This window comes from Primulina eburnea, chromosome 2, assembly GCF_022965805.1.
Source record: "Primulina eburnea isolate SZY01 chromosome 2, ASM2296580v1, whole genome shotgun sequence".
NCBI classification, from domain to species: domain Eukaryota; kingdom Viridiplantae; phylum Streptophyta; class Magnoliopsida; order Lamiales; family Gesneriaceae; genus Primulina; species Primulina eburnea.
Window position 1 is genome coordinate 36,509,939 of NC_133102.1, and position 25,381 is coordinate 36,535,319.

At 42.4% G+C, this 25,381-nt stretch overlaps 1 protein-coding gene across 7 annotated transcripts; it reads left to right on the top strand.

Moving 5' to 3' along the window:
* On the top strand, nucleotides 1-24,768 carry LOC140823071 (uncharacterized). 7 transcript variants are annotated; one of them, XM_073184182.1, is made up of 8 exons: nucleotides 1-356; nucleotides 438-500; nucleotides 600-686; nucleotides 1,882-1,924; nucleotides 2,014-2,121; nucleotides 23,208-23,281; nucleotides 23,378-23,475; nucleotides 24,461-24,768. In XM_073184182.1, exons 1-8 carry the CDS (start codon nucleotides 141-143, stop codon nucleotides 24,744-24,746), a joined length of 975 nt encoding a protein of 324 aa, XP_073040283.1. In that variant the 5' UTR covers nucleotides 1-140; the 3' UTR covers nucleotides 24,747-24,768. The 7 variants fall into 7 exon arrangements, with proteins under 7 accessions (XP_073040283.1, XP_073040282.1, XP_073040288.1 ...); XM_073184187.1 differs by adding an exon at nucleotides 24,347-24,387 and having other exon boundaries at nucleotides 5-356; nucleotides 1,887-2,121; nucleotides 23,378-23,470; nucleotides 24,504-24,739; XM_073184185.1 differs by adding an exon at nucleotides 24,347-24,387 and having other exon boundaries at nucleotides 5-356; nucleotides 1,887-2,121; nucleotides 23,378-23,476; nucleotides 24,504-24,738.
* Nucleotides 24,769-25,381: the final 613 nt, after the last annotated feature.

A 25,381-nucleotide genomic window follows, 5' to 3' on the forward strand; every position in this document is an offset into this window, starting at 1 on the left:
AAAAAGGAGAAGAAATGTGAAGGACAATTCCATCAAATCATCTCTCCTCGGCGTGATAGCCACATGTTCCAACAGCAAAACCGCACAAAATATACTCTTTCTCCCAGAATATCATTTTCTGCCACTATTCTACGCCGTCGATGGCCGTAGCGCCACGGGTGAGCGGCTCGGCCGTTGTCGAGCTCTTCCGCGCTGGATCCCCATTCTCCGTCCGTGTCCCCACACGAAGTTACGGCGTCACCTCCTCCCCGTCCGCCACACGCAGCAACAGTAGTCAGCTCGAAGGACTGTCCTGCGTCTTTGTCGGGAAAATTGAAACCGCCAGTCAAGAGACGCTAGAAGCTCTTTATTGTCAAGTCAGTTACCGGTTACTCTGCAATTCGCTTTTAAATTAATTTTGTGCTATTTTCACTTATGTAGCTGTTATGTAATCCTAGGCTCGGGATGCTTATTATAGCGGCGAACCGTTAATAGTCGATGACATGTTTGATAGGGTTGAGGTAAGTTAGATTCATCTCGGTGAGATATTTTGTGTTATGAATTATGATTTTCTTTGTTTGTCTGGATGTGTACTGATGAAAGAAAATTTCGATTTGCAGCTAAAGCTGCGGTGGTATGGATCAAAGTATGTTATAAAGTATCCACGCTGCAGTCTCAGGCGACAATCCACTTATGCAGATGCTAAGGTAATTTTGAAGTTGCTTTCAACTAATGGTATATGGTAAAGTTATCCACATTATGATGCCATCACTTTTGTTTTGGCTCGTACCAATTCAAAATTTCAGTGCAATTGCCTTAAAATTCTGTATTTCTTGAGTAAACTGTGAAATTTAGGTGGATTTGAATAATTTGTGAATTATGTGTTTTTGCTGCTGAATGTTAAACGCTAAATTGAATGATCCTTAAGTGTGTATTGTGTCTTGGAGCTTTCTAAGTTAAAGTTAGGGGTATTCATCTTAGTATTTTAGAATGTGGTGCATCATGGAATAGCTGGGGCAAAACTATATCATCAATTTCATTTAAGAGCACAAGGGATGTTTAGCTGGTGCAGCTTATCACGATTGCAAGCATATTGTTTTGATCTACAACCAACTGATCTTCTAATTTGGGCTTATAAATTGAAGACTTGATTAATTCATTCTTAGCAATGATGCTTAACCAAATCTCTAGCGACTAATTTTGTGTTCTTAATGAATGATAATTCTATTTGATTTTGTATTTTATTTTTTGGTATGGTAAAAAGGAAATTATACAGTTTGGGCGGCAATAAGTAGGATAAGAATGGACAAAGTTTTATGGCAGACAGGGATGAAAGATTATTTCAATTTTTATTCATGATTGTTTTTGTGCTCATGACAGTATCTGTAACCATTTTCGATAGTGTTGTACGAAAAAAGAGGTGTTTGGGATTATATGTAGTTATGTACTGTGAATTTCAATTAAACATTTGTTAGCATCAATATTTGGAATTGGAGATTATTCAGATATTATGAAGATTCGGATGCAAAGGTTTGAGGCTAATTACTAAATAAAGCTGAAGACATACTTCTTAGTGTCACATATCTTGAATCCTAAAATCGGATTACATATTTTGCTAATATTTTATCAGACGTACAATACTGAATGGCTTGATCCGGCCAAGCATGTAAATTACTAAAGTAGATAAGTAAACGTAACTCCTATCTTTTTGGTATGCTTCAAAGCGGAAAGGTCTGCTTAATGTATGTTTTACCACATTGCTAATTATATTTTGATTTAGTAATTTTATGTAAGCCGAGCACGTATTTCTAGTTCAATGGATTATTGTTTTTTGTTTTCGTCTACTCATTTATCATTGTTTTTTGTTTTCGTCTACTTGAATATTCTACAACATGAATGTAGGGCAGGAAGATCCTTCACAAGTTTATGCTTTGGCAAGCGTATGGTTGTTATTTCTTGGTTTTGGGTCATTTGCCTGTCTTGTGCCTATCATGTACATAGTAGCTCAGGTTTATCAAGATGCATTCGATTCAGGAATTTCGCCTACTGATCAAGCTTCTGCAGTGGAGTTTCTTGCCCCGCTGAATGGTATCTTATTCATGTTGGGGTTCGTCATAGGCTATCCAATTGCTTCAGCTTCTGGTACTTTAAATTCGAAAGCTATACCATGTTCTTGCATATTATTTTGGAAGAATAATGCAGTGAGATTTTTACTCTTATGGATATGTGCTTGCTGTGAACATGAATATTTCATGTAGCCTCAATCTTGTTTTTGTGTTCTTTGTACATATTTTATATTCAGAGTTTTCACTATTTACAGATTTATTAAAAAAGTAGGTTAGTTCAAAGTTCCGTGAGTACTATTAGTATTCGATATTTTAATTTTTTGGGGCATTTTATTGAGAAAGCAGCGTTGTCTCTAAAATTTGTAGGATGACAAGATTTTATGGATAGTTTGGATTGGTATATTCAGAATTCTCTGTGGGAATTCATCGTTGAAAGTTTCTAAGTGGCCATTTTACTCTGCTTGTAGTATTTGGCACATTTGTACAGTCGAATTCAAGTCTTGATGGTCAACATATCCATTTCTCTTTCCTTTTGTACCCTGTGTTTCTTGCCCAAGGATCATCATATATATTGATATTGCCCTCTAGTTATGCTATTCCTTTTATAGATTGGCAATGTCATCACCTTCAGCTATGTTATACACAGCTGAAAGTAACGGAAGTTGCTCTAATTTTTCTTTTCTTCAGTTCCTTCTTTTTTAGTTTCATTTGTTCTCTTTTCCGACCATCGTTAGTTGTCCGCAAAAAATTACCTGTGAATGTGTTATGACTTATGACCTTGAAATATTACGCAATTCAGTATATAAGAAGATTCAAACACCATAAATTAAATATTATATTGAACTGATAATATGTTCCCGGAGTATGAAGACTCTGTACAACTCCTCTCCCTAGCAGAAGGCTAGCAACTTACACAGCAAAAATATATCTGAATGATTCCTTCTACCCAACCCTTCTCATTTTTTATATCCTCCTTCACGTGTTCCCCCCACCCCCCTAAATTACACATTTACAATCTTGGGCCGGGGCCTTTCACTCACATCAGCAATTGGGACCTCATTGCTTGGGCCCAATGATTCTGAGATCATTGGACCCGATTGATCTGGATTCATAACACATCCCACCTCTTCAAAAATTGTCTTGTCCTCAAGGCAAAAATCTTGAAATCGTATTATAAAATCTTCCAAGTTCTCCCACGTAGCATCTTCCTTTATTCTTCCCTTCCAACGCACTAGCAGCTGCTTACGAGATTTTCCTTTTTTTCTGTTGAATGGCCCAACCGGAATCAACTCCGGTTCAAACGTAAAAAACAAATCAGCCTCCAATTCACTAGGAAATTTCGTCTCGACATAGTTCTTTCCCACTGTTCTTTTAAGTCATGATACTTCTTTTAAGTCATGATACATGGAAAATGGGGTGCACCTTAGACCTCTCAGCAACTGTACTCGATAAGCCACTGATCCCACTTTCTTTAAAATCTTAAAAGGTCTGTTGTTCCTGGCTGCAAGCTTCTGAAATACCCTTGTACATACTGAGTTTTGGCGGTATGGTCGTAACTTTAAATACACCATATCATCATCTTGGAAATGAAACCCCCCCTTCGTTACCTGTTAGCGATTTGATCATCCGCTGTTGAGCTTGGTCAAGATTGTACTTGTGCTGTCTCAAAAGTTCTTCTCGATCCATCAAAGCATGAGAAACCGCTGCCACCACTGTTTCACCGGGTAGGAACTAGATCACAATATGTGGTTTTTGCCCATACACCCCCCGCTAACGTTTGGGAAGAAGTGTTGTACCAGCACTCAGCCCATTGTAGCCATCATGCCCAATTCTTAGGCTGCTCAGAGCAGAAACAACACAAATAAGTCTCTATTTACTTGTTCGATAAGACGATACTTCACTTTGGCCATCAGTTTCAGGGTGTTATGCGGTGGTCGTTTTTAGTCGAGTACCCTGTAGTCTAAAGAGTTCAGACCAGAAGAAACTCATGAACACCACATCTCTGTCACTTCTTTGGAATCCCCTGTATTTAACCATATTTCTTATAAAGATTTCAGCCACCTAGCTTGCTGTGCAGGGGTGCTTAAATAAGAGGAAGTGCCTGTATTTGGACAGTCAATCGATCACTATTAAGATAACATCATGACCCTTCAACTTTGGCAGCCCAATAATAAAATCCATAGCCAAATCTTCCCAAATTGCTTCCGAGATAGCTAATGGTTGCAGCAATCACGTGGGTGAGGTAGCCTCGTACTTTTGTTTTTGACACACCTGGCACTCAGCCACAAACTTGCACACATCCCTCTTCATTCCCTGCCAAAGAAAACAGTTTGCCGGTATTTTATATGTTCTCAAAGCTCGCACATGTCCCCAACCGGAGTGGCATGAAAGTCAATCAACAATTTTGGAACCCACGACGATGCTCGAGGAACATGGCCCAAATATTCAACCTGACTCAACCTAAACTGACATTTCTTCTTGTTCAAGACCAGCCTATTAACGTGCAATACTTCCAGCACCATCTCCACATGCATGACATGCTCCTCTCCCACCCTTTGCTATAAATCAGAATATCGTCAAAGAAAATTAAAAAAAAATTCCTCAAATGAGGGCGAAATACCTCATCCATCATCGCTTGAAAGGTGGCCGGGGCGTTTTTAAGCCCGAAGGGTATGTCCAAAAATCCATAGTGACCTTCATGCGTACTAAAAGGCATTTTGGATATATCATAATCTTGGACGCGAATCTGGTGATATCCTGATTTAAGATCCAGTTTGCTAAAATGTGTAGCACCGTGCAGCCCATCGAATAACTCCTCGACCACTGGAATCCGGTACTTATCTGAAACTATGATGTCATTTAATGCTCGGTAGCCTACATAAAAACGCCGACTGCTATCTTTCTTTTTAACTAGCATCACAAGGCTCGAATACGGGCTGTTGATGGCTTGAATCACACCAGACTTAAGCATATCTTCCACCATTCGTTCAATCTCATCTTTCTGATGGTGGGCATAGTGATATTATCGCACCGATACTAAACCATACCATTCTGATGTGGGGGTAACTCATGAAGTTCTCGAATTACCTGCTCATACTTGTCAAGAACGTTCTTCGTTCTTCATCCCTTCATCACACTGTCTTCCTCCTACCTTTGGCTACTCCCTTTCACTATCATTCTGCTTCAACAAGACTGCCCCACGAAATTCCACCTCACCAACCTTAGCAATTGACTTGAGAGATACCGTTGACGTGCTAAGGGATGAATCTCCTTTCAGTGCCTATCCAAAAGAGAATCCAGCACTTCTTGGTCGTGAATATCTGAACTAGTTGTTCGTTGTTCAAGAATTGTGCTCGTTGCGGGACTTAACCCAACACCTTACGGCACGAGCTGACGAGAGCCATTGTCCGCCCCTTCCAATTAAATCTCATCTGCATTTTTGTCCAATTTAGTTACACGTTTCCCAAGGTGCGAAGCCGTTTGACCCCTAGAATTAGGGCAATGCCGCCTAGCTCAAAATTTGATACTGTCCCAAATCCATCTTCAACTCCTTGCACCCCCTGACACGATCTGTGACACCCATCCCCGAGAACACTCTCTCATCAACCACCAGCCCCAACTCCGTAATCAAGCTTCTCGAGACGAAGTTGTGGCTTGCACCACTATCAACCATCGCCGTTACTTTACGGCCAGCCACCCTCGCCCTCATCTTCAGAGTTTGCGGCTGATCAATGCAATGGATAGAATATAGGGGCAGTTCTAAGGTGTTATGCTCTGTATTGGGTGTTTCCATTCATCCTTCAGCTTCCTTTACCATCTCCTGTACTTCCTCCTCCACCTCCACTGATTCAAATTCGCTTCCTTCTCCGTCCTCATCTAAAATTGCGACTCAAAGTTATGTTGGCGCACTTGTGCATCGGGTGGTATGGATCTCCGCATTTAAAACATAATCCCTTCCCCCCACGTAAGTAAAAACTCTTGATGAGACACAATCCTTCCCTCTCTCCATCGCTCCGATCTCCCATTCCCTATCATTGAATTGGGCTTGGGTGGCCCAGCCCACATCAGTGGCTACATTTTTATCATAGCCCGACCCAGGTTTGTTTCTTCCCCGATCCGTCACCTTGCCATGCTCCATCTTCAATCCTCTCGTTAACGCCATCGCTTGATCTATTGTTCGGGGATTATGTACAATCATCTTCTGCCGTATCTCCTTCGTCAAGCCACTCATAAAATAACCCAAACACTGATCCTCCTGTAAATCTCAAAATGCTCAATGTAGGCATCTATGGGTTGCTGCTCCTGTTTCAACGAAGCCTTTAATTCAAATCGATTTGCATCATATCCGCTGTACCGCTTAATCAACTCCTCCCCAAATCGATACTAGTTCATGTTAAGAAGCCTCACCTGAAGCAACGAAACCAGTGCACACTGGATGCTTGCATACGGATGCAAACCAGTTTGAGCCTACACTCAAAGGGGGTGTTATGGACTTCAAAATACTGTTCTATCTTCCCCAGCCATCCTAGCGGATCATCACCTTCAAACCCAGGTAATTCAATCTTTCTCTTTGCTATCCTCACCTCCTCCGACACGTCTTCTCACCCTCCTCTGCCTGTTGCCGCCGCACTTTCTGCCTTCTCCTGTGTTTTACCCCCTGCTCCTGGTGGGTTATCGTTTCCATGGTGTGCTGACCATCATATTCCGCCGTTCTTTCGAATCTAGCAGGCCGGACAAATGTTATGACCTAGCAATATCACGCATTTCAGTATATATGAAGATTCAAATACCAGAAATGAAATATTGTATTGAACTGATAATATGTTCCCAGAGTATGAAGACTCTGTACAACTCCTCTCCCTTGCCGAATGCCAGTAACTTGCTCAACAAAAATATAACTGAATGATTCCTTCTACCCAACCCCTCTCATTTTTTTATATTCTCCTTCATGTGTTGCCCCTTCCCTCCCTCCTAAAATACACGTTTAGAATATAGGGCCGGGGCCTCACTCACATCAGCAGTTGAGCCCTCAGTGCTTGGGCCTAATGATTCTGAGATAATCGGATCCATTCGATCCAAATTCATAACAAAATGAACCTACATATTTCAAAGCATATGATTATTAGAAGTTAAAGCAAAAGCAAACCTTTTTGTCTGCTTTGAGACTTTGGGAATGGATCAGTTATATCTTATTCATGAACATCCTGTCTATCAATAAAGGGCGACCCATATCATGTGACTTAGCTAACTAATATTGGATTTTAGTTTGGCTAAGTTGAGTGCTCAGTTAGTGCAACTCTTGTAAAATATTTGATATTTTAAATAAAGTAGGTCTCTTGTGAGACGGTCTCACGAATCTTTATCCGTGAGACGGGTCAACCCTACTAATATTCACAATAAAAAGTAATACTCTTAGCATAAAAAGTAATATTTTTTTATGGATGACCAAATAAGAGATCCATCTACGACTCGTGCTTAGAATGAACTTAGCCATATTTACAATATAACAAATAACGATATATATATATATATATATATCCCTAATTTTTTATTTTTAATCTCTTCTTATATAAAAATTAATTAATACTTCATAAGATATATTTATATAGTTATATATTTATATAAATTTTCTTTCATTTCAAATTAAATTAATTATACACAATTTAAAAAATATTATATTATTTTATGTATATACTATTATTCTCATGTATTAATGTGTGTGTATTGACGGCTAAGTACTATACTAAAGTTAAAATTAATATTACATATTTGGTGAGTTAGTTAAACCTTCTATTTTATCCATATAACTTGTAATTTATACCACTTTGACTTTCTCCAATTTTCTTCATATGAATTTGAGTTAAATCCCTTAAAAAGGATTATGAATATCAACTGAATTTGATACGTATCTTTTGGACAGTAGGTTTGTTAAAAAAGATTTCATTAACGAGTTTTATTTTGGGATTTATTGAATATTTTGAACTTTGGGACTGATAATTATTAAGTTAAGACCAGATGTTACAGGTCTCGAATGTAAATTGAATGCTACGTTTTCCAGTGTTTAAGGAACGAATTGAACACATGGGTTTCGTAATAAATGAAATTTCTTTAGGAATAAATATTTGAATTACACCTAATTATGAGTTAAATAATTTAAATGTACTGTCCCTTGCACGAATCGAAGGGGAGACTCTTTGCTCTAAAACTATTGTTGGTTGGTGGCTTCCTGAGCAGCTGGTAAAAAGAAAGATAAGGTTAGGGTAATGTGTTTGAACTTTGGGAGCCTCGATAGGCATGTTATTAAGTTGCAATAAGAATTATGTGATTTTGATATTGAAAACTAGGGTAATATTGGGACTAAGTATCGAACCTATTGGGAATCAAAGGTTCTTGTTGAATTATTTATTGAAATTATTTTCTAGTAAATCAAGTAAGTTGGAAACTGAGCAAGGGGTATCCCAACCAGAAGCTACTTTCCTGGACGAATAAGATGCCCTGCACTCAAGGAGATAACCACGTGAATGAGCGCCAGAGGGGTGTCCGGCGTGACCACTCCGATGCTTAAGTCAGTGATGGACTCAAGCTAGAAACCAATGTAACCAAGTGATGGTTGTGATATTGGTGTGAATGAATGAATGTAAATGTAAAGAGAGAACCTGATATTTATAGTAAGAGAAGTAATGATGACCTCGTTCTCGGCATGGATTCAGAGATGGGACAGTCGTCCACATCCTATTCTGCTAGTATACTCGAGTGCGGTGCTCATATCGAGGTGGCCCGGGTAGAAAGTTCCCGGGAACTTGTACGAGAGCTCGGGGAAAAGGTGTCCCGGACGTTTACTGGCCCGGCCTTCTGATGAACTATCTCCATAGATTCTCCCTGTCCTTGAGCTATCCCCTCAATGTCCCGGGTTGCTTGAGATCCGGGCTTCTGTGCAGATCTTCGCCCTCTTGGCCCGGATTTATCCATGACCCGGGCATTATGCATGGCCCGGGACATCCCGGGGTATCATCACTCCCTCCTTAAATAGTCGGGCTAGAGTCATACTCGCTGTCCCGATTAGTCTTGTGTGTCCGGTCATGGACTTCAATAGAAAAAATTATCAATTCCAGGCTATAAAAGCATCGGGAGCTTCAAATATCCCAGAGATGGGATGAGGTGCCGGGACCTTAGGCCGAGGAGCATGTCTCGGGACATGGGAATGGTCGAGGTGCGGAGCCTCGAGCCAGGGTGCGGAGCCCTGAGCTTAGATAATGGTCGAGGTGCGGAGCCTCGAGCCAGGGTGCGGAGTCCTGGACTTTGTAGATGACTGGGGTACGGGTCCCCAGGCCAGGGTACGGGTCTCTACACTTAATAAATAACCAGGGTGCAGAGCCCTGGCCTTTATGATTGGTCGAGGTACGGAGCCCTGGACTTTGTAAATGGTCGAGGTACGGAGTCCCGAGCCAGGGTACAGATCCCTGGACTTTATAGATAACCAGGGTGCGGAGCCCTGGCCTTCATAAATGGTCGAGGTACGGAGCCCCGAGCTAGGGTACGGATCCCTGGACTTAGATAATGTGCCGGAGCCTCGTACCTCCCGGACTAAGGTAATGTGCCGGGGCCTCGTACCTCCCGTACTTCAAATATAATGTGCCGGGGTCTCGTACCTTCCGGGCTTCATATATGGTGCCGAGGCCTCATATCTCTCGGACTTAGAAGAAAGCGCCGGGGCCTCGAATCTCCCGGATTTTAGATAATATGCCGGGGCCTCGTACCTCCCGGGCTTCAAATAATTTTACTTCTCCTGCTATAGGTTCGATATATTAGTTCTCTATCAGAAAATTCCAACTTACTTGATTTACTAGAAAATAATTTCAATAAATAATTCAACAAGAACCTTTGATTCCCAATAGGTTGATACTTAGTCCCAATATTACCCTAGTTTTCAATATCAAAATCACATAAGTCTTATTGCAACTTAATAACATGCCTATCGAGGCTCCCAAAGTTCAAACACATTACCCTAACCTTATAGGGACAGTACATTTAAATTATTTTAACTCATAATTAGGTGTAATTCAAATATTTATTCCTAAAGAAATTTCATTTATTACGAAACCCATGTGTTCAATTCGTTCCTTAAACACTGGAAACCGTAGCATGCAATTTACATTCGAGACCTGTAACATCTGGTCTTAACTCAATAATTATCAGTTCAAAATATTCAATAAATCCCAAAATAAAACTCGTTAATGAAATCTTTTTTAACAAACCTACTGTCCAAAAGATACGTATCAAATTCAGTTGATATTCATAATCCTTTTTAAGGGATTTAACTCAAATTCATATGAAGAAAATTGGAGAAAGTCAAAGTGGTAGAAATTACAAGTGATATGGATAAAATAGAAGGTTTAACTAACTCACCAAATATGTAATATTAAATTTTAACTTTAGTATAGTACTTAGCCGTCAATACACACACATTAATGCAGGAGAATAATAGTATATACATAAAATAATATAATATTTATTAAATTGTGTATAATTAATTTAATTTGAAATGAAAGAAAATTTATATAACTATATAAATATATCTTATGAAGTATTAATTAATTTTTATATAAGAAAGAGATTAAAAATAAAAAATTACGGATATATATATATATATATATATATATATATATATATATTGTTATTTGTTTTATTGTGATGATGCCCCGAAATATCCCGGGTCATAGATAAGCCCTGGGACTTCCCGGGCCATGGAGTATATCCACGGTTAATGCTCGGGTCAGGAAAATAAAAGGTTCTAACTATACCGATAAAATGACTGGACAGATCAACACTCGGGTCATGAAGTTACCCGGGATAATGAGAGGATGGCTAGAGGACCCGCAAAAAGGTCGGTCAGTCAGAGGCTAGGCCATGTGAGCACCCGAAACATAATCTCCCTGAGACATTATGCATTTATGCTCTTATGAGAAATCCCGGGAAATACCTCACCCTGACCACCTCGATATAAGTGAAGCATTTAATGCCGCCGATAAAACAGTATTTATAGCCGATTTATCTCTGACATTATTACAAGTGGTCAATGAATCAAGTGGCCTGGATTTGACAAGTATGCGATTTGACATGTCAGAACCATAGGGTATAATCAGCCACCCTATTATAATTAATGCTCTCACACGAAGAACGAGGTCATCATTACATCCTCTACTATAAATGCCAGGTTCTTTATTCGCATTTGCTATCTATCCAAACATTAATTGACATTTAATACTCTCATTTACTACACACCAATCATCACAGCCATCACTTGGCTACATTGGTTTTCTTGCTTGAATATCTCGCTGACTTAAGCATCGGAGTGGCCACGTCGGACACCCCTCCGGCGCCCATTCACGTGGTTCTTTTTCTTGTTCGCAGATCCCTCGAAGTATTCGAGAAGTTACAATCTGAGCCCGACGTCCAACTCATATTCCCTTCGATATTCTTGATAGTTTACCCGGTAGAGTTCCCGACCCGACTCGACCGTTTCGCCCGGGTTACATCATTGGCGCCGTCTGTGGGAAACTTTGAGTTCTAAGGCGTTGATATGGCTCCTACCAGGAGAACGGCGAACCAAGACACTTCTCGAGTTCAGGAGGAGAACAATACTCGGCTTTCTGGTGCAGGTGGCCCTCCCCCTAATGGTCCCCAGCCCACCATTCAGTTAACTCCCGAGGAATTACAGAAGATTATTACTGATGCTGTCAAGATGGCCACAGCAAAGAAGGCCACCTCTCACCATGTTAGTCATCCTGAGCAGCAGCATGATCAGCCGCAGGAGGAAGAGAGAAGGGAAGAGGAAAGAGAATCAAGCGCAGGTTCAAAATCTCCCACCGTTGCGGAAGAATTGGAGGAGTTGAGGAAGAAGGTAAAAATGTTGGAGGGGCAGGTTGGTTCTAGGGGCAATGTTCTCGTTGTGAAGGGTTGTCCATTTTCTGACATCATTGTTCGGGAACCACTTCCCGGGCATTTCAAGTCGGCAAAAATCAAGGACTACGATGGGAGTTCTGATCCTGAGGAGCACCTCGCTCGTTTCGAAAATATGGCCATGTTACATTGTTATGAGGACCAAATTAAATGTAAAGTGTTCCTCACCACCCTGGTCGATTCTGCACAAAGATGGTTTGAAGGACTGGCACCGCAAAGCATCCATTGCTTTGAAGACTTCTAAAAAGTATTCTTGCATCAATTTAGCAGCAGCAAGAAGTACAAGAAGACTGCTTTCAGTTTATTTGAAGTGAAGCAGAAGCTAGATGAAACCCTGAGGGCATATCTCAAAAGGTTCAACCGGGTGGCCCTGGATGTGCCAACCTGTGCACCCGAGACAAAGACCACAGCGTTTATGCAAGGGTTATGGGAAGGGGATTTTTTTCGATCCTTGACCAAAAAATTGCCCGAAAACTTCGAAGATCTTTTATCCCGGGCCGAAAAGTACATTAATATGGAAGAAGCGCAAAATCAAAAGAGAGAGGCCTTGAAGAGAGCAAGAGGGGATCGTGCTGTCAGACCTGAAGAAAGAGCCTCCAAGAAGAATGGCTCGGGACACTTTCCCCACGTACCTTTGAGAATTGCTCGGGACAGGGAGATTCAAGAATGCAGGTCAGATGAAACCCCTCTTCCCAATTCTGTATCAAGGACATCCAGGCCAGAACCGAAAGGGTATTGTACCCTCCATAAAGATTGTGCCCACAATACCAATGAATGCCGTATCCTGGGGAAGAATTCCAATAGGCGTCCTATGTCAGCACCTCATCCTCCGCGAGATAAGTCTAGACAGCCACCCTGGTTGTCTAGACGTCCAGGACCGAATATTCCCCCGAAGACAGTGAGCATCCCAAGTGGAAGCAGGGGGAGAAGCGAGTACCCGGGAGGAAAGAATCCAGTCGGCAGAAAGAAAAGATCCCTCTCCAAGTCGAGGGCTAATCAAGATGATTTCGGGAGGATCTACCGATGGCGACTCCAACCGGGCCAGGAAGGCGAGGACTAAGAGGGAATGTTTAGAGGTTGATGGAAGGAGGAGGGACGAGCCGATTATAAGCTTTGGACCAGAGGATCTCCAAGGAGTGAGCCTACCTCACAATGACGCTCTTGTCATTCAAGCCCGGGTGGCTAATTACAATGTGTTGAGAGTTTTTGTGGACAATGGGAGCTCTGTCAATGTTATTTTCAAAGAGGCCCTAGTTCAAATGGATTTACATGAATATCAGCTGAAAGCCGTGGCCTCAACTTATCATCAAAAAATTAAATTCCCAGTGCGAGGACAAGTTGGAGAAGTTAAAGGAGATCAGCCCTCTTCTCGAAGATGTTATGGGGAAACAATCCGGATAGATCAAAAGAAGGCGAGAAGAGAAGGGAAGGGGAAAGAACGTCAGGAGGAGACCCATGAAAGAGAAGTGCACTTTGTGGCTGAAGAACAGGAAGTGGTGGAAATTGAGCCGGGAAAGAACGTCCGGGTGGCCCGAGACATCTGCGCAACCACCCAGGTAAATCTCTTGCAATGTTTGAAAACTAACATTAATGTCTTTGCCTGGTCTCAACAGGAATTGTCCGGGAGCTCACCCCAAGTAGCCGAGCATAAATTAAACATTCTCCCGGGATCCCGGCCCATTAAGCAGAAAAAGCGACATTTTGGCCCCGAAAAAAATAAAATAATCGAAGAGCAAATGGGGGAGTTGCTAAGGGCTGGGCATATCAGGGAAGTCCAATTCCCTACTTGGCTGTCGAACGTGGTTCTCGTCCCAAAATCTGCAGGAAAATGGAGAATGTGCGTTGATTTCAGGGATTTGAACAAAGCATGCCCGAAAGATTGTTATCCACTCCCCCGGGTTGACCAGTTGGTAGACTCCACTTCTAGATGCGAGTTATTGAGCTTTCTAGATGCATATCAAGGGTATCACCAAATCCCTCTAGCTTTGGAGGATCAGGATAAAGCCAGCTTTATTACCACCGGGGGCACCTTCTGCTATGTTGTTATGCCTTTTGGATTAAAAAATGTGGGGGCTACGTACCAGCGTCTCATGAATCTTGTCTTCCAAAAACAAATAGGTCGGAATGTGGAGGTGTATGTGGACGACATTCTAATCAAAACTCGGGAAAGTTCTCACTTCATTAATGATTTAGCCGAAACTTTCGCCACTCTGGAACAGTACGGAATAAAGCTCAACCCGAGCAAGTGTGTATTCGGGGTCAAAAGTAGTAAATTTTTGGGATTTTTATTAACAGACAGGGGAATCGAGGTTAATCCTGAGAAAATCAAAGCAATAATGGATATGCCTTCTCCTAAATCTGCTCGAGATGTGCAAAAATTAACTGGGAGAATTGCTGCCCTGTCACGCTTCATTTCCCGGTCGGCTCATCGGAGTTATCCATTCTTTCAGGTCCTAAGGAAAGCGCAGAAATTTGGCTGGGACGACAAATGCGAACAGGCTTTTCAGGATCTGAAGAAACACCTGGCCAATTTACCTATTCTGTCCAAGACTGAGCCTGGGGAAAAATTATGGGTCTATCTCTCCGCTACTGAATTCGCTGTTAGTTCCGTACTCATCAAAGAAGAAGGAACCGATCAGAAGCCTGTATATTATGTTAGTCATGCCCTTCGAGGGGCAGAGATGAAGTACAGCGAGTTGGAAAAAATAGCATTAGCCCTGGTAATGACCGCTCGAAAGTTGAGGTCGTATTTTCTCTCTCACCCTATTACAGTCTTCACCAACTCTCCCCTCGGGAGGATCATGACTCACGCTGAAATCTCTGGGAGAATGGTAAAATGGACTGTGGAGCTCGGGGAGTATGACCTTGAATACAAATCCCGAGCTGCAATAAAAGCGCAGGCATTAACGGATTTCTTAACAGAAATGATTCAACCGGCCGAGGAAGAGGTATGGAGGGTGTTCGTGGATGGCGAATCAAATCTGTCGGGATGTGGAGTGGGGGTTGTCTTGACCTCCCCATTAGAAGAAAAAATCAAACTGGCTCTGAGGATTGACTCTAGGGTCACAAATAACGAAGCAGAATACGAAGCCGTTTTTGCAGGGTTACGGGCTGCCCGAGAAGTTGTGGCCTCCCGAGTCATTATCTATTCTGACTCCCAGCTGGCTACCCAGCAGATTAAAGGAGCATACGAGGTCAAGAACGAAAAGATGCTCAAGTATATAAAGCTTATCACTGCTCAAGCTTCGTCCTTGACAGACTGGAGTATCGAACAAATTCCCTGAGAAGAAAATGCAGAGGCCGACATACTAGCCAAATTGGCTGCTTCCCTGACAGAAATAAGTACCCGGGAGGTTCTCTGTTTTACCCAGCTAGTATTCTCTATTGAAGCAGAAACACCCCCGGTCCAGAAAAACTCATGGATGACCCCTATCATGGAATACATAAGGAATGAGAGGCTTCCAGAAGATCGAGCCCTGGCTATAAAGATTAAAAAACAGGTGCCCAGGTTCGCCCTTTTGAACAATGTTTTGTATAGACGATCCTTTTAGGGCCCATTACTCAAATGCCTATCAGAAGAAGAAATAGAGTACGTTCTTCGAGAAATACATGAGGGATGCTGCGAGGAACACCTTGGTGGAATGGCTCTGTCTCGGAAGGCTATTTTGGCTGGATTTTGGTGGCCTCAAATGAGCCAGGATGCTGCTCGGCTCGTCCTAAAATGTCAGGGTTGTCAACATCATTCTAATTTTCACCATCGCCCGACCGCAAATATGCAACCAATCTCTGCATCATGCCCTTTCGACCAATGGGGTTTGGATATTGTGGGTCCCTTCCCCATAGCTCGTGCCCAGAAAAAGTTCCTCCTAGTGGCTGTGGATTATTTTTCCAAGTGGGTAGAGGCCGAGCCATTAGCTAAGATCACTGAGGATGAAGTCATGAAATTCCTGTGGAAGAGTATTGTTTGCAGATATGGCATCCCAAGGAAATTAATTTCAGACAACGGGAGACAATTCCAAGGAAAGAAGATCACCTCCTGGTGTCAAGAAATGAAGATTATGCAATCTTTCACCTCAGTAGCCTACCCTCAAGCTAATGGCCAGACTGAAGTAACTAACAGGACCATTGTGCAAGCCTTAAAAGCTCGGCTCCATGGGAAAGGAAAAAATTGGGTAGAAGAATTGCCAAGTGTCTTATGGGCTTATCGAACTACACCTCGATCATCCACTCAGGAAACCCCGTATGGTCTTGTCTACGGTTCAGAAGCAGTCTTGCCGGTGGAGATTGGACAATCTTCCACTCGGGTAGAATCCTACTCAAGCAACAATGACCTATCCCGGACCTTTGAACTTGACCTGGTTGAAGAAAAAAGAGATAGAGCAGCCATCCGGATGGAAGCTTATCGCAGCAGGGTAATGAAATCTTATAATAAGCATGTTCGAGCACGGGACTTTCAGATAGGAGACTTGGTCATGAAAAAGGTCAAACCAATAGGTGATGTACGGAAGTTAGAAGCCCGGTGGGATGGGCCCTTCAAAATAATTCGGAGAGTCAGCTCAGGATCAGCTTACTACCTTGAAGATTCTCAAGGGCATACCCTCAAAAGGCCATGGAATGCTTTTCATTTAAAGAAATATTATGTTTAAGAACACATGTATTTATTTCTTCTTCCTCAAATAAAGAAATGAATTCAGGAGATTGTTTATTAAGTCCAAGGACCCGTACTTTGGCCCGGGACTCTGCATCCTGGTTACTTACTAAGTCCAAGGACCCGTACCTTGGCCCGGGGCCCTGCACCCTGGTTACTTACTAAGTCCAAGGATCCGTACCTTGGCCCGGGGCTCCGCACCCTGGTTACTAAGTCCAAGAACCCGTACCTTGGCCCGGGGCTCTGCACCCTGGTTACTTACTAAGTCCAAAGACCCGTACCTTGGCCCGGGGCTCTGCACCCTAGTTACTAAGTCCAAGGACCCGTACCTTGGCCCGGGGTTCCGCACCCTGGTTATTTACTAAGTCCAAGCATCTGTACCTTGGCCCGGGGTTCCGCACCCTGGTTATTTACTAAGCTCAGGGACCGTACCCTGGCCCAAGGACCCGTACCCTGGTCCTCTACAAAGCTCAGGGACTCGTACCCTGGCCCGGTGGACCCGTACCCCGGATATACTTTCAAGGCCAGGGAACCATACCCTAGCCCGGCGGACCTGTACCCCGGTTACCTACCAAGTCCTGAAACCCGTATTTTGATCGTTTATCGATCTTAATAAAGATTAATGTTGCATCGGGCCCGCAGATTTTTTGCTTGAAAAAAGGCTGGAGATAATTCGGAAGCCGTTATTAAATACGATGGGAAATCTCATTAACAAAGAAGATATTTACAAAGTGCCCGGAACCCGAAAAAAAAAAAACTGGGTTTATTGGGAACCCTGTTCTTTGTTCTGCTCCTCCTCCTCGTCTGGAAGAGAAGCTGCTGCCTTCTCTAAATCTGGAAAATCTTCCCGGTCAGCTGGAACCAAACCCGCTTCCTCGAATTGTTCTAGGCATTTGTTGAAGCCTTGTTCGAAGTACGGGAAGGCCTCCTTAGCCAGCATCATCTTAAACTCAGGAGATTTTAAAAAATTAGTCATCTGCTCCTCCTGAGTAGTCTTAAGAAGGGATACAGCAGCCTGGAGATCGTCAGCTCGGGTACCAGATCCATCTGTTGCTCCAGATAGCCCTCTCCCGAGCTAACACATGCTCGTGAAGCTCGCTCAGGCGACCCACCTCCTCTCGGAGTTTAGCATGCGTCTCCTGAGCCGAGGTAGCCCTAGCATTGGCCCCTTTAGCTACAGTAGCTACTCGCTCATAAGAATGTACGAGCATCTGCAAGCCCTGAAAATGTCGTTCCAATTTGGGATAAAGCTACAGAGCTTACGAAAAAAAAAAAGAGAGTGAGAGAAGAAGAAAGGAGGGGTTACTATTTCATGAACTTACAGAAAAGACCCGGGACGTTCCCTCGCAGAGAAGCATATTGGGATGGAGTCCCTGAAGGTGTGCCACCTCGTCAGGGCGCAGAAGACTCCGGATCATTTTTAGAAGGTCCGAACTGATATCTTCCCCAAAGATGTTGGGGATAACCCAAGGCCTTCCCCCAGAAGGCCCAGCAGAAGAACCGGTCATAGGAGGAGACCGGGCGATCTCCTCGACCTCATCCTCTACTACCACCATCGGCTCTTGGATGGCCTTCCTCTTTTGCCGATTAAGAGGAGTCGGATCCTCTTCGGTAGCGGGGACGGTGGATTCTTCCCGGGGAAGAATGGGTTCCTCCCGAACCATCATTTTTGTTTCGTCCCGGCGTCCTTCAGTTTCCCGGGCTTCAGCCAACTCCCGGGCTTGGCGTTCTTCCTCCTCCTGGTTTTCCCGAGCCTTTTTCTCAGCTCGGGCTTTCTTTTGTTCGACCTTTCTCTTGGCCGCGGCCTCCTGGAAACTCGCCCTGATCATGTCTTCGGCTACATTATAAAATCAGCATGTCAGATGACCAAGCATGCGAAGGATACGTCCAGGAAAATAATGGCGAGATAATAATTTACCAGCCTGCGACCCAGGGTGATTGAACTCATCTATTATCTGATCCACGGGGTCTTCAGGCCGGGACCCAATCCCATAATAAATCAAGTTGTCCCCCCCAATCAATACCGAGGAAAGATAAGATTGTTTTTCTAGGGCCTCCCAGGCTTGGACAAAAGGGGGGAGGAATTTGTAGTCCCGGGGAAGCTCGGGTTGGGGGGGCATAGCAGAAAGAAAGCCTAGGGCACTTGAAGGGAGAATTGGGAAGTGAAGAAAGAAAAATTTTGTCTTCCATCCTTTCAGGGAGGAAGGGATATCAGTCAAGAACCGGTAATGCATCCGGGTCATGAAAGAAAAGACCCTATCATTAAACCGGCAAGAATAAAAATAATGAAAAATTGAAGAATTGATGGGAAGTTGTTTCATACGGAACAACACAAAAGTAGCAACGATAATGCGAAAAGCGTAAGGTGTAGATGGTTGAGGGAAAGGTTGAAAAATCGAGCAACTCCTTCGAAGAAGTGGTGTACCGGGAAGCGGAGACCACTCTTGAGCTGCTCAAGAAAAAAGCATGGTATCCGGGGGGAGGGGTATCTGGGTGATCGTTCGGTCCGGGGATTTTGATGTCATAAGTAGGAGGGATGGAGCCCAGAGATCTCAACTCCCCTATACTACCCGGGCGAAGGGTAGAAGTCACAGTGGAAAACCACAAGGGACTTGTGACCTTCTCTTTTCCTTTGGCCTGGGTACCAGTAGGCCGAGAAGAGGAAGCTTTGGATTTTTTAAGGGGTCGGGGATGGGAAATGGGAATGCCTACTGGAAGGCGAACTGAGGTCTCGGAAGAAGTCGGGGAGTTATCCTCCGACCGGCCCCTGACATTCTTCCCGGACGTGGAAGATGTGGAGTTTGAGTTTGACATAATGAAAGGGGTAAATGAGGAAAGAAGAAACTTACTAGGAAGAGATGGAGATGATGACCGGTTGTCGATGAACGGAAAGATCGCCGGAATAACACCCGCGTGATGGAAAGGCTCGAGAGAAGAATTTGGCAGAGGCTTCGCTACAAGGGAATTTGCATGTGATTTTTGAAAACCAGTCGCCTACTATATATAAGATAAGAAAGTGATCTATACCGTTGATCTAAAGCAGATCGAACGGACCAGTACAACCTCGGAAATTGAGCGGCATAATTGGGCGGGATATTTGAAAAGACGTGTGCGTAAATCGAGGAACCACAATCATTTACTTGCTCGGAATACGAACAGTTCCTGACAGCTTGTCAGAGGGGGATGCGTCGTTCTGACATCGCATTAAATGATCGGGGAAGGCTAAGCCCCGGCGTATTGTCTTAAGCCCGGGTGGTACGACGACCCAGCACATTTTACAAGTCTGGGTGTTACAAGGCCCCGGCACATGTTATCAAATCCGGGTAAGAGTGAGCCCTGGCATTTTATAAGTTCAAAAGATATCAAGTCTTAGCGTTTTTACTTCATTCGTTAAGATGAATTCATATTTTCCATGAGCACCAATGCATTTGCCAAAAATTTAAAGAAACAATACACACGGTAAATGAGAATTTATTAGGGAAATGGTCGTTGCCGTATTACACCTATTCTCGAAGCTACATAATCTTGCCAATCATTCATCCAATCTGTTATTTCCTGATAATGAAGATTGATGAAAGACTCAGCATTGGAGATCTTGCTCAAATGATGCCATTCTTTCCATAACATCGCGTGCAACAAAACTTGATCATTGGCTAGGTCTGCAGTTCGGGCTACTCCGAGCTCCCGCCTGTATTTCCTCGCCACCGCCCTCTGTGCACGAGTAAGAACCAGGCCATTCTGGTGCGCAAGACTAATCTCCTGGAACTTGTACCAGGTAGACATCACCTTCACTTCAATATATTCTATGATAGTCCTTTTCAAATTCTCCACGTAGGGGCGTAGTTCGATCAGTATCTGGCTATGAGCGCCGATGGAAGAAACCGTGCTGCTACAAGTACTGGAATCACTTGAGCTTGACATGTTAAACTGACATTCACGTTTCATCCCCATCGTCTTATTTATAGACGAGTAACGATCGATAATGAGAAGTGGGAGAGGCTCAAGGTAGTTGAAACGCCTTCCCACTCATTCAGAAGAAAAATCCATAATAACCGTTGAATAAATACATGGACGGTCAGGATCGATCTTGGAAATAGAGCTGAGTAGACGAAAAGATGTGCACAAATATCGATGTGTTATAATTGTCAAGTTCTCGGAATATGAAACGGTCTCCTACCCTATTAAATACTAAGAGCATGTTACGGACCCCCGTGGAATTCCCGGGAATACTTACCGATGAAACTTGTCAACACAAGGAAAAATCTGGTCCCAGTACTATATTTTTATTCCGGGCTATGAGAAAGCTCGGGGATCTATTTTAATCCCGGGATAAAAGGTTCTGGCACCTCGTTCTAAAATTGGGACGTATGAGATCCCGGCACTTTGATTTGTCAACTATTCGTTATTTATCCCCAATTAAGATCGTTCAAATTTTTTCTGTTATTTTGTACAAGGCGCAAGCAAACAACGGGAATATAAAATAAAAATAGCCTTTATTTATTTGAAGAAGTTCTTGCGGACTACATCATAATACGCCTCCTCTACAAAAGCCATCCACAGGGTCATCCAACCCTTTATTCCTCCAGTGGACGTCTTGAGAAAGCTATCAGAGTTGGCCATGTCCGTCAGAATCTTCTTTTCTTTGTAAAGCAGCAGCTCGTAGACATAGTCATCCTCGAAGAGATCTGCTGTCTAGGAAACGTGCAGGCGTTCCCGGTATTCCTCCATCTTTACCACCAGTCTCGGAGCATTAGCCTCCCCGGTCTCGTAAAGAAGCTTCAACCCAGTAGCAAAGAATTTTGTGGAAACTTCATCTTCTATAGCAGCCTTTCGGGTTTCTAAGGCCGACTTCTTGAAGGACGTAGACATATCCGGGGACGACGAACCACTTGCGCCGGCCATTAAAATTCCTTGAATACTAAGCTTGTTGATATGTTTGGACAGGAAGTAGATTATTATATAGGAAAGGTAAACCAATCCACACCATTGATCCACGATGAATCAAATGGTCCATATTTACTTAGGAAATCGCGTAAAAGTATTTGAAAAGACATAAAGGTATTCGAAAAGACAGGTCCAGGAATCAAGGTGCCATAATGATTTATTGGGAAAAGAAGAGTCCTTGACAAACCCTATGGTGTACGTCATCATTAACCACGTGTCAATACGCTACAAACTATCTCGGAGAAGAACAAGTGGTAAGGCAATTTTCCTGACCGGGCACACAAGACTTATCGGGACAGCGAGTATAACTCTAGCCCGACTAATTGAGGAAGGAATGATGATGCCCCGAAATATCCCGGGTCATAGATAAGCCCCGGGACTTCCCGGGCCATGGAGTATATCCACGGTTAATGCCCGGGTCAGGAAAATAAAAGGTTCTAACTATATCGATAAAATGATTGGACAGATCAACACCCGGGTCATGAAGTTACCCGGGATAACGAGAGGATGGCTGGAGGAACCCGCAAAAAGGTCGGTCAGTCAGAGGCCAGGCCATGTGAGCACCCGAAACATAATCTCCCTGAGACATTATGCATTTATGCTCTTATGAGAAATCCCGGGAAATACCTCACCCTGACCACCTCGATATAAGTGAAGCATTTAATGCCGCCGATAAAACAGTATTTATAGCCGATTTATCTCTGACATTATTACAAGTGGTCAATGAATCAAGTGGCCTGGATTTGACAAGTATGCGATTTGACATGTCAGAACCATAGGGTATAATCAGCCACCCTATTATAATTAATGCTCTCACACGAAGAACGAGGTCATCATTGCATCCTCTACTATAAATGCCAGGTTCTTTATTCGCATTTACTATCTATCCAAACATTAATTGACATTTAATACTCTCATTTACTACACACCAATCATCACAGCCATCACTTGGCTACATTGGTTTTCTTGCTTGAATATCTCGCTGACTTAAGCATCGGAGTGGCCACGTCGGACACCCCTCCGGCGCCCATTCACGTGGTTCTTTTTCTTGTTCGCAGATCCCTCGAAGTATTCGAGAAGTTACAATCTGAGCCCGGCGTCCAACTCATATTCCCTTCGATATTCTTGATAGTTTACCCGGTAGAGTTCCCGACCCGACTCGACCGTTTCTCCCGGGTTACATCATATTGTAATATATATTGTAATATATTTGCAACTGAGTTGTGCTTAGAATGAACTTAGCCATATTTAGCCTACAATTTCAACGAGCAGAAACCAGTTTTGGTGCTTGACTACTGAAAAACACATCTTTTTCCACTGAACTTTTCCAGTCGGTTTTGATGCCAAAATATCGTGCAAGATTGTTCAATAGACCCTGTATTGTACAATATTATGAAGAATCTGGAAAATAATGGCTTATTATACTTGGATTATTATGTGGTCGGAGTAATGATCGTGTCATAAATCAAACCTATCTTGCCAGCTGTTGCTCCTCAAACATATGGAGCACAAAAAAGTTTGATTTGATATAATTTTCTCACACATATTATTTATTCCATAGGAGTACATGAAGGGTGTGATATCCTCTCTAATCTGGTATTTTCTTATAGTTGGAGCACTTCAAGGGCTCTGGAAAAATGACTTGGTTGCATTAAAGGGGGCATGCCCAAATTGTACCGAGGAGGTGTGTTTTCAATTGCTCTATTTCCATGTGATTGCAGTTTTATACATAATCTGTGCCCTAGATCCTTATAACAGTAAATATTACATATACTCGCAGGTGTTTGCTTTTGTTAGGTCAGATCAGCCTAACCAATCCTCTCATCGAGCAGAATGTCACATATGTGAGAGCTCCTTGGAATTCCGAACCAAGGTTGAGGTATTTAACTGTACTCCAGATGTTTTATGTTGAAGACAAATAGTATATTTCACTGTTTCTCTCTTTGTACTTGATTTGGACACTTTTAGAATAATTTTGTGGAATTTAATTACTTAAAGATATCATTCATTTCTTTACGTTGCTGCCAAGTTACGGGAAGCTGTGTTGAAGAAGGGGGGAATACATGTGTATGGGACAAATATCCAAAGATTTTGTGCCTCTGACGGCATTTCTTTACGTTGCCAAGTTACGGGAAGCTGTGTTGAAGAAGGGGGGAATACATGTGTATGGGACAAATATCCAAAGATTTTGTGCCTCTGACGGTGAGAAAACAGCATTCACGTGGCCAATACTGTCAACTTATCGGATTGGGTTGGCAAATGTTGCTTGGTAGATGCTACCTATATGTGAAGTGTCATCATCCACTCAGCACATGACACGTGTATTGAGTGATGAATCATGACCACTTATCCATATATTATGTTTGAATGGGTGACCATTATATATCCACTTACCACACTTGTCATGTTTTGAGTGGGTAAGGATACTGCCCATGTGTGTGGTATGAACAAAACTTGCAAATGCTACCGATTATGTGAGTGGTTGATGTCTCGAATAGGTGCACAAACACTAATTGGATGCCCTTTTCTTCTCACCTCTTTCCTCGCTCCACCCTTCCCTTCAGTGAGATTATTTGTTCTGGGATGACCGTGGATGTATTGGTTTGAGAGTTGGCGCTTGACAATGACAATTAAGAAATTACATGCACAGAATGTGTTCATATTTGGCTCAATGTCACATGGTTAGGAAGAAAATTTGAACAAACTACATGGTTCGTGTAACTGATTTGATGTTAATTTGTTCATGCAGCAATCTATCTCAAGACCAGGTAGCCGATGGGTTCATGGTCGTATCTACTTGATTCGTCCCAAGAGTCGATACTAGAGATGGTCCTGAACACGATTGACAAAATTTGTTCATGCTGCAATCTATCTCAAGACCAGGTAGCCGATGGGTTCATGGTCGTTATCTACTTGATTCGTCCCAAGAGTCGATACTAGAGATGGTCCTGAACACGATTGACAAAATTTCATTCTTGATTTACTGGAGTCTTTTGTACAGGAAAACAATGATTTATGATCTCATATGTAGGAAATTAGCGATAGAATTACAGCATCACTTGCATATACGTACTTGGTTTTATATGATCTTTGCTGGTACGTATCTGTTGGGTTTTTGCAATTACAATGAGCGTGTGTTGGTGCTTTAGACGATAATAAACAACAGCATCTGAAAAATGGATTAGCCTTTAAAATTTATGAAATGTTGAAAATAATATATTTGAATATTGAAAAAGTAATAGTTGAATATTTGAATGTTGAAAATAAGAGTTGTAAAGTTAGAAATTTGTGTGTGATGATGTAGGTAATGATGTATTTTATTTTTGGATTATGTCTAATGAAACTCTATAAATAGATCTTTCATTTGTGAAGAAAATCACAATTGAATAGAGAGAAAAATATTATAAAGTGTGTAGTTTGGTAAATTTTGAGAGTTTGAGATTTTTACTTTTTACCATAAATTTTTACTTTTTCACAACACGTTATCAGCACGAAGCTCTAAAAGTCCTACATATTTTTCCAAGCTCCAAACAGAAGAAAAAGGTAACAAAAGTAATTATATTTATTTTACTGTTATTTATTTATTGTGTATTTTATTTAATATACAATATAATGTTATTATGAGAAATAATAAAAATAAATTTTTCATAAACTTGTTATAAATCCTGGGAGGATGTTAAGACGACATCCCACACTCCCGGTAAGGGATACGACAAGTATAAAAGCCTATAAGATTCTTTAAACAAAATAAATCATGACACTCATTATAATATTATGATATGAT

Coding starts and splice junctions, on each gene's coding strand:
- LOC140823071 (XM_073184181.1), top strand. CDS start 141: ATGGCCGTAGCGCCACGGGTGAGCGGCTCGGCCGTTGTCGAGCTCTTC. Junction 23,282..23,377: donor GCCCAAATTGTACCGAGGAG/GTGTGTTTTCAA, acceptor ATATACTCGCAG/GTGTTTGCTTTTGTTAGGTC. Junction 23,476..24,460: donor GAATTCCGAACCAAGGTTGA/GGTATTTAACTG, acceptor TTTGTTCATGCT/GCAATCTATCTCAAGACCAG.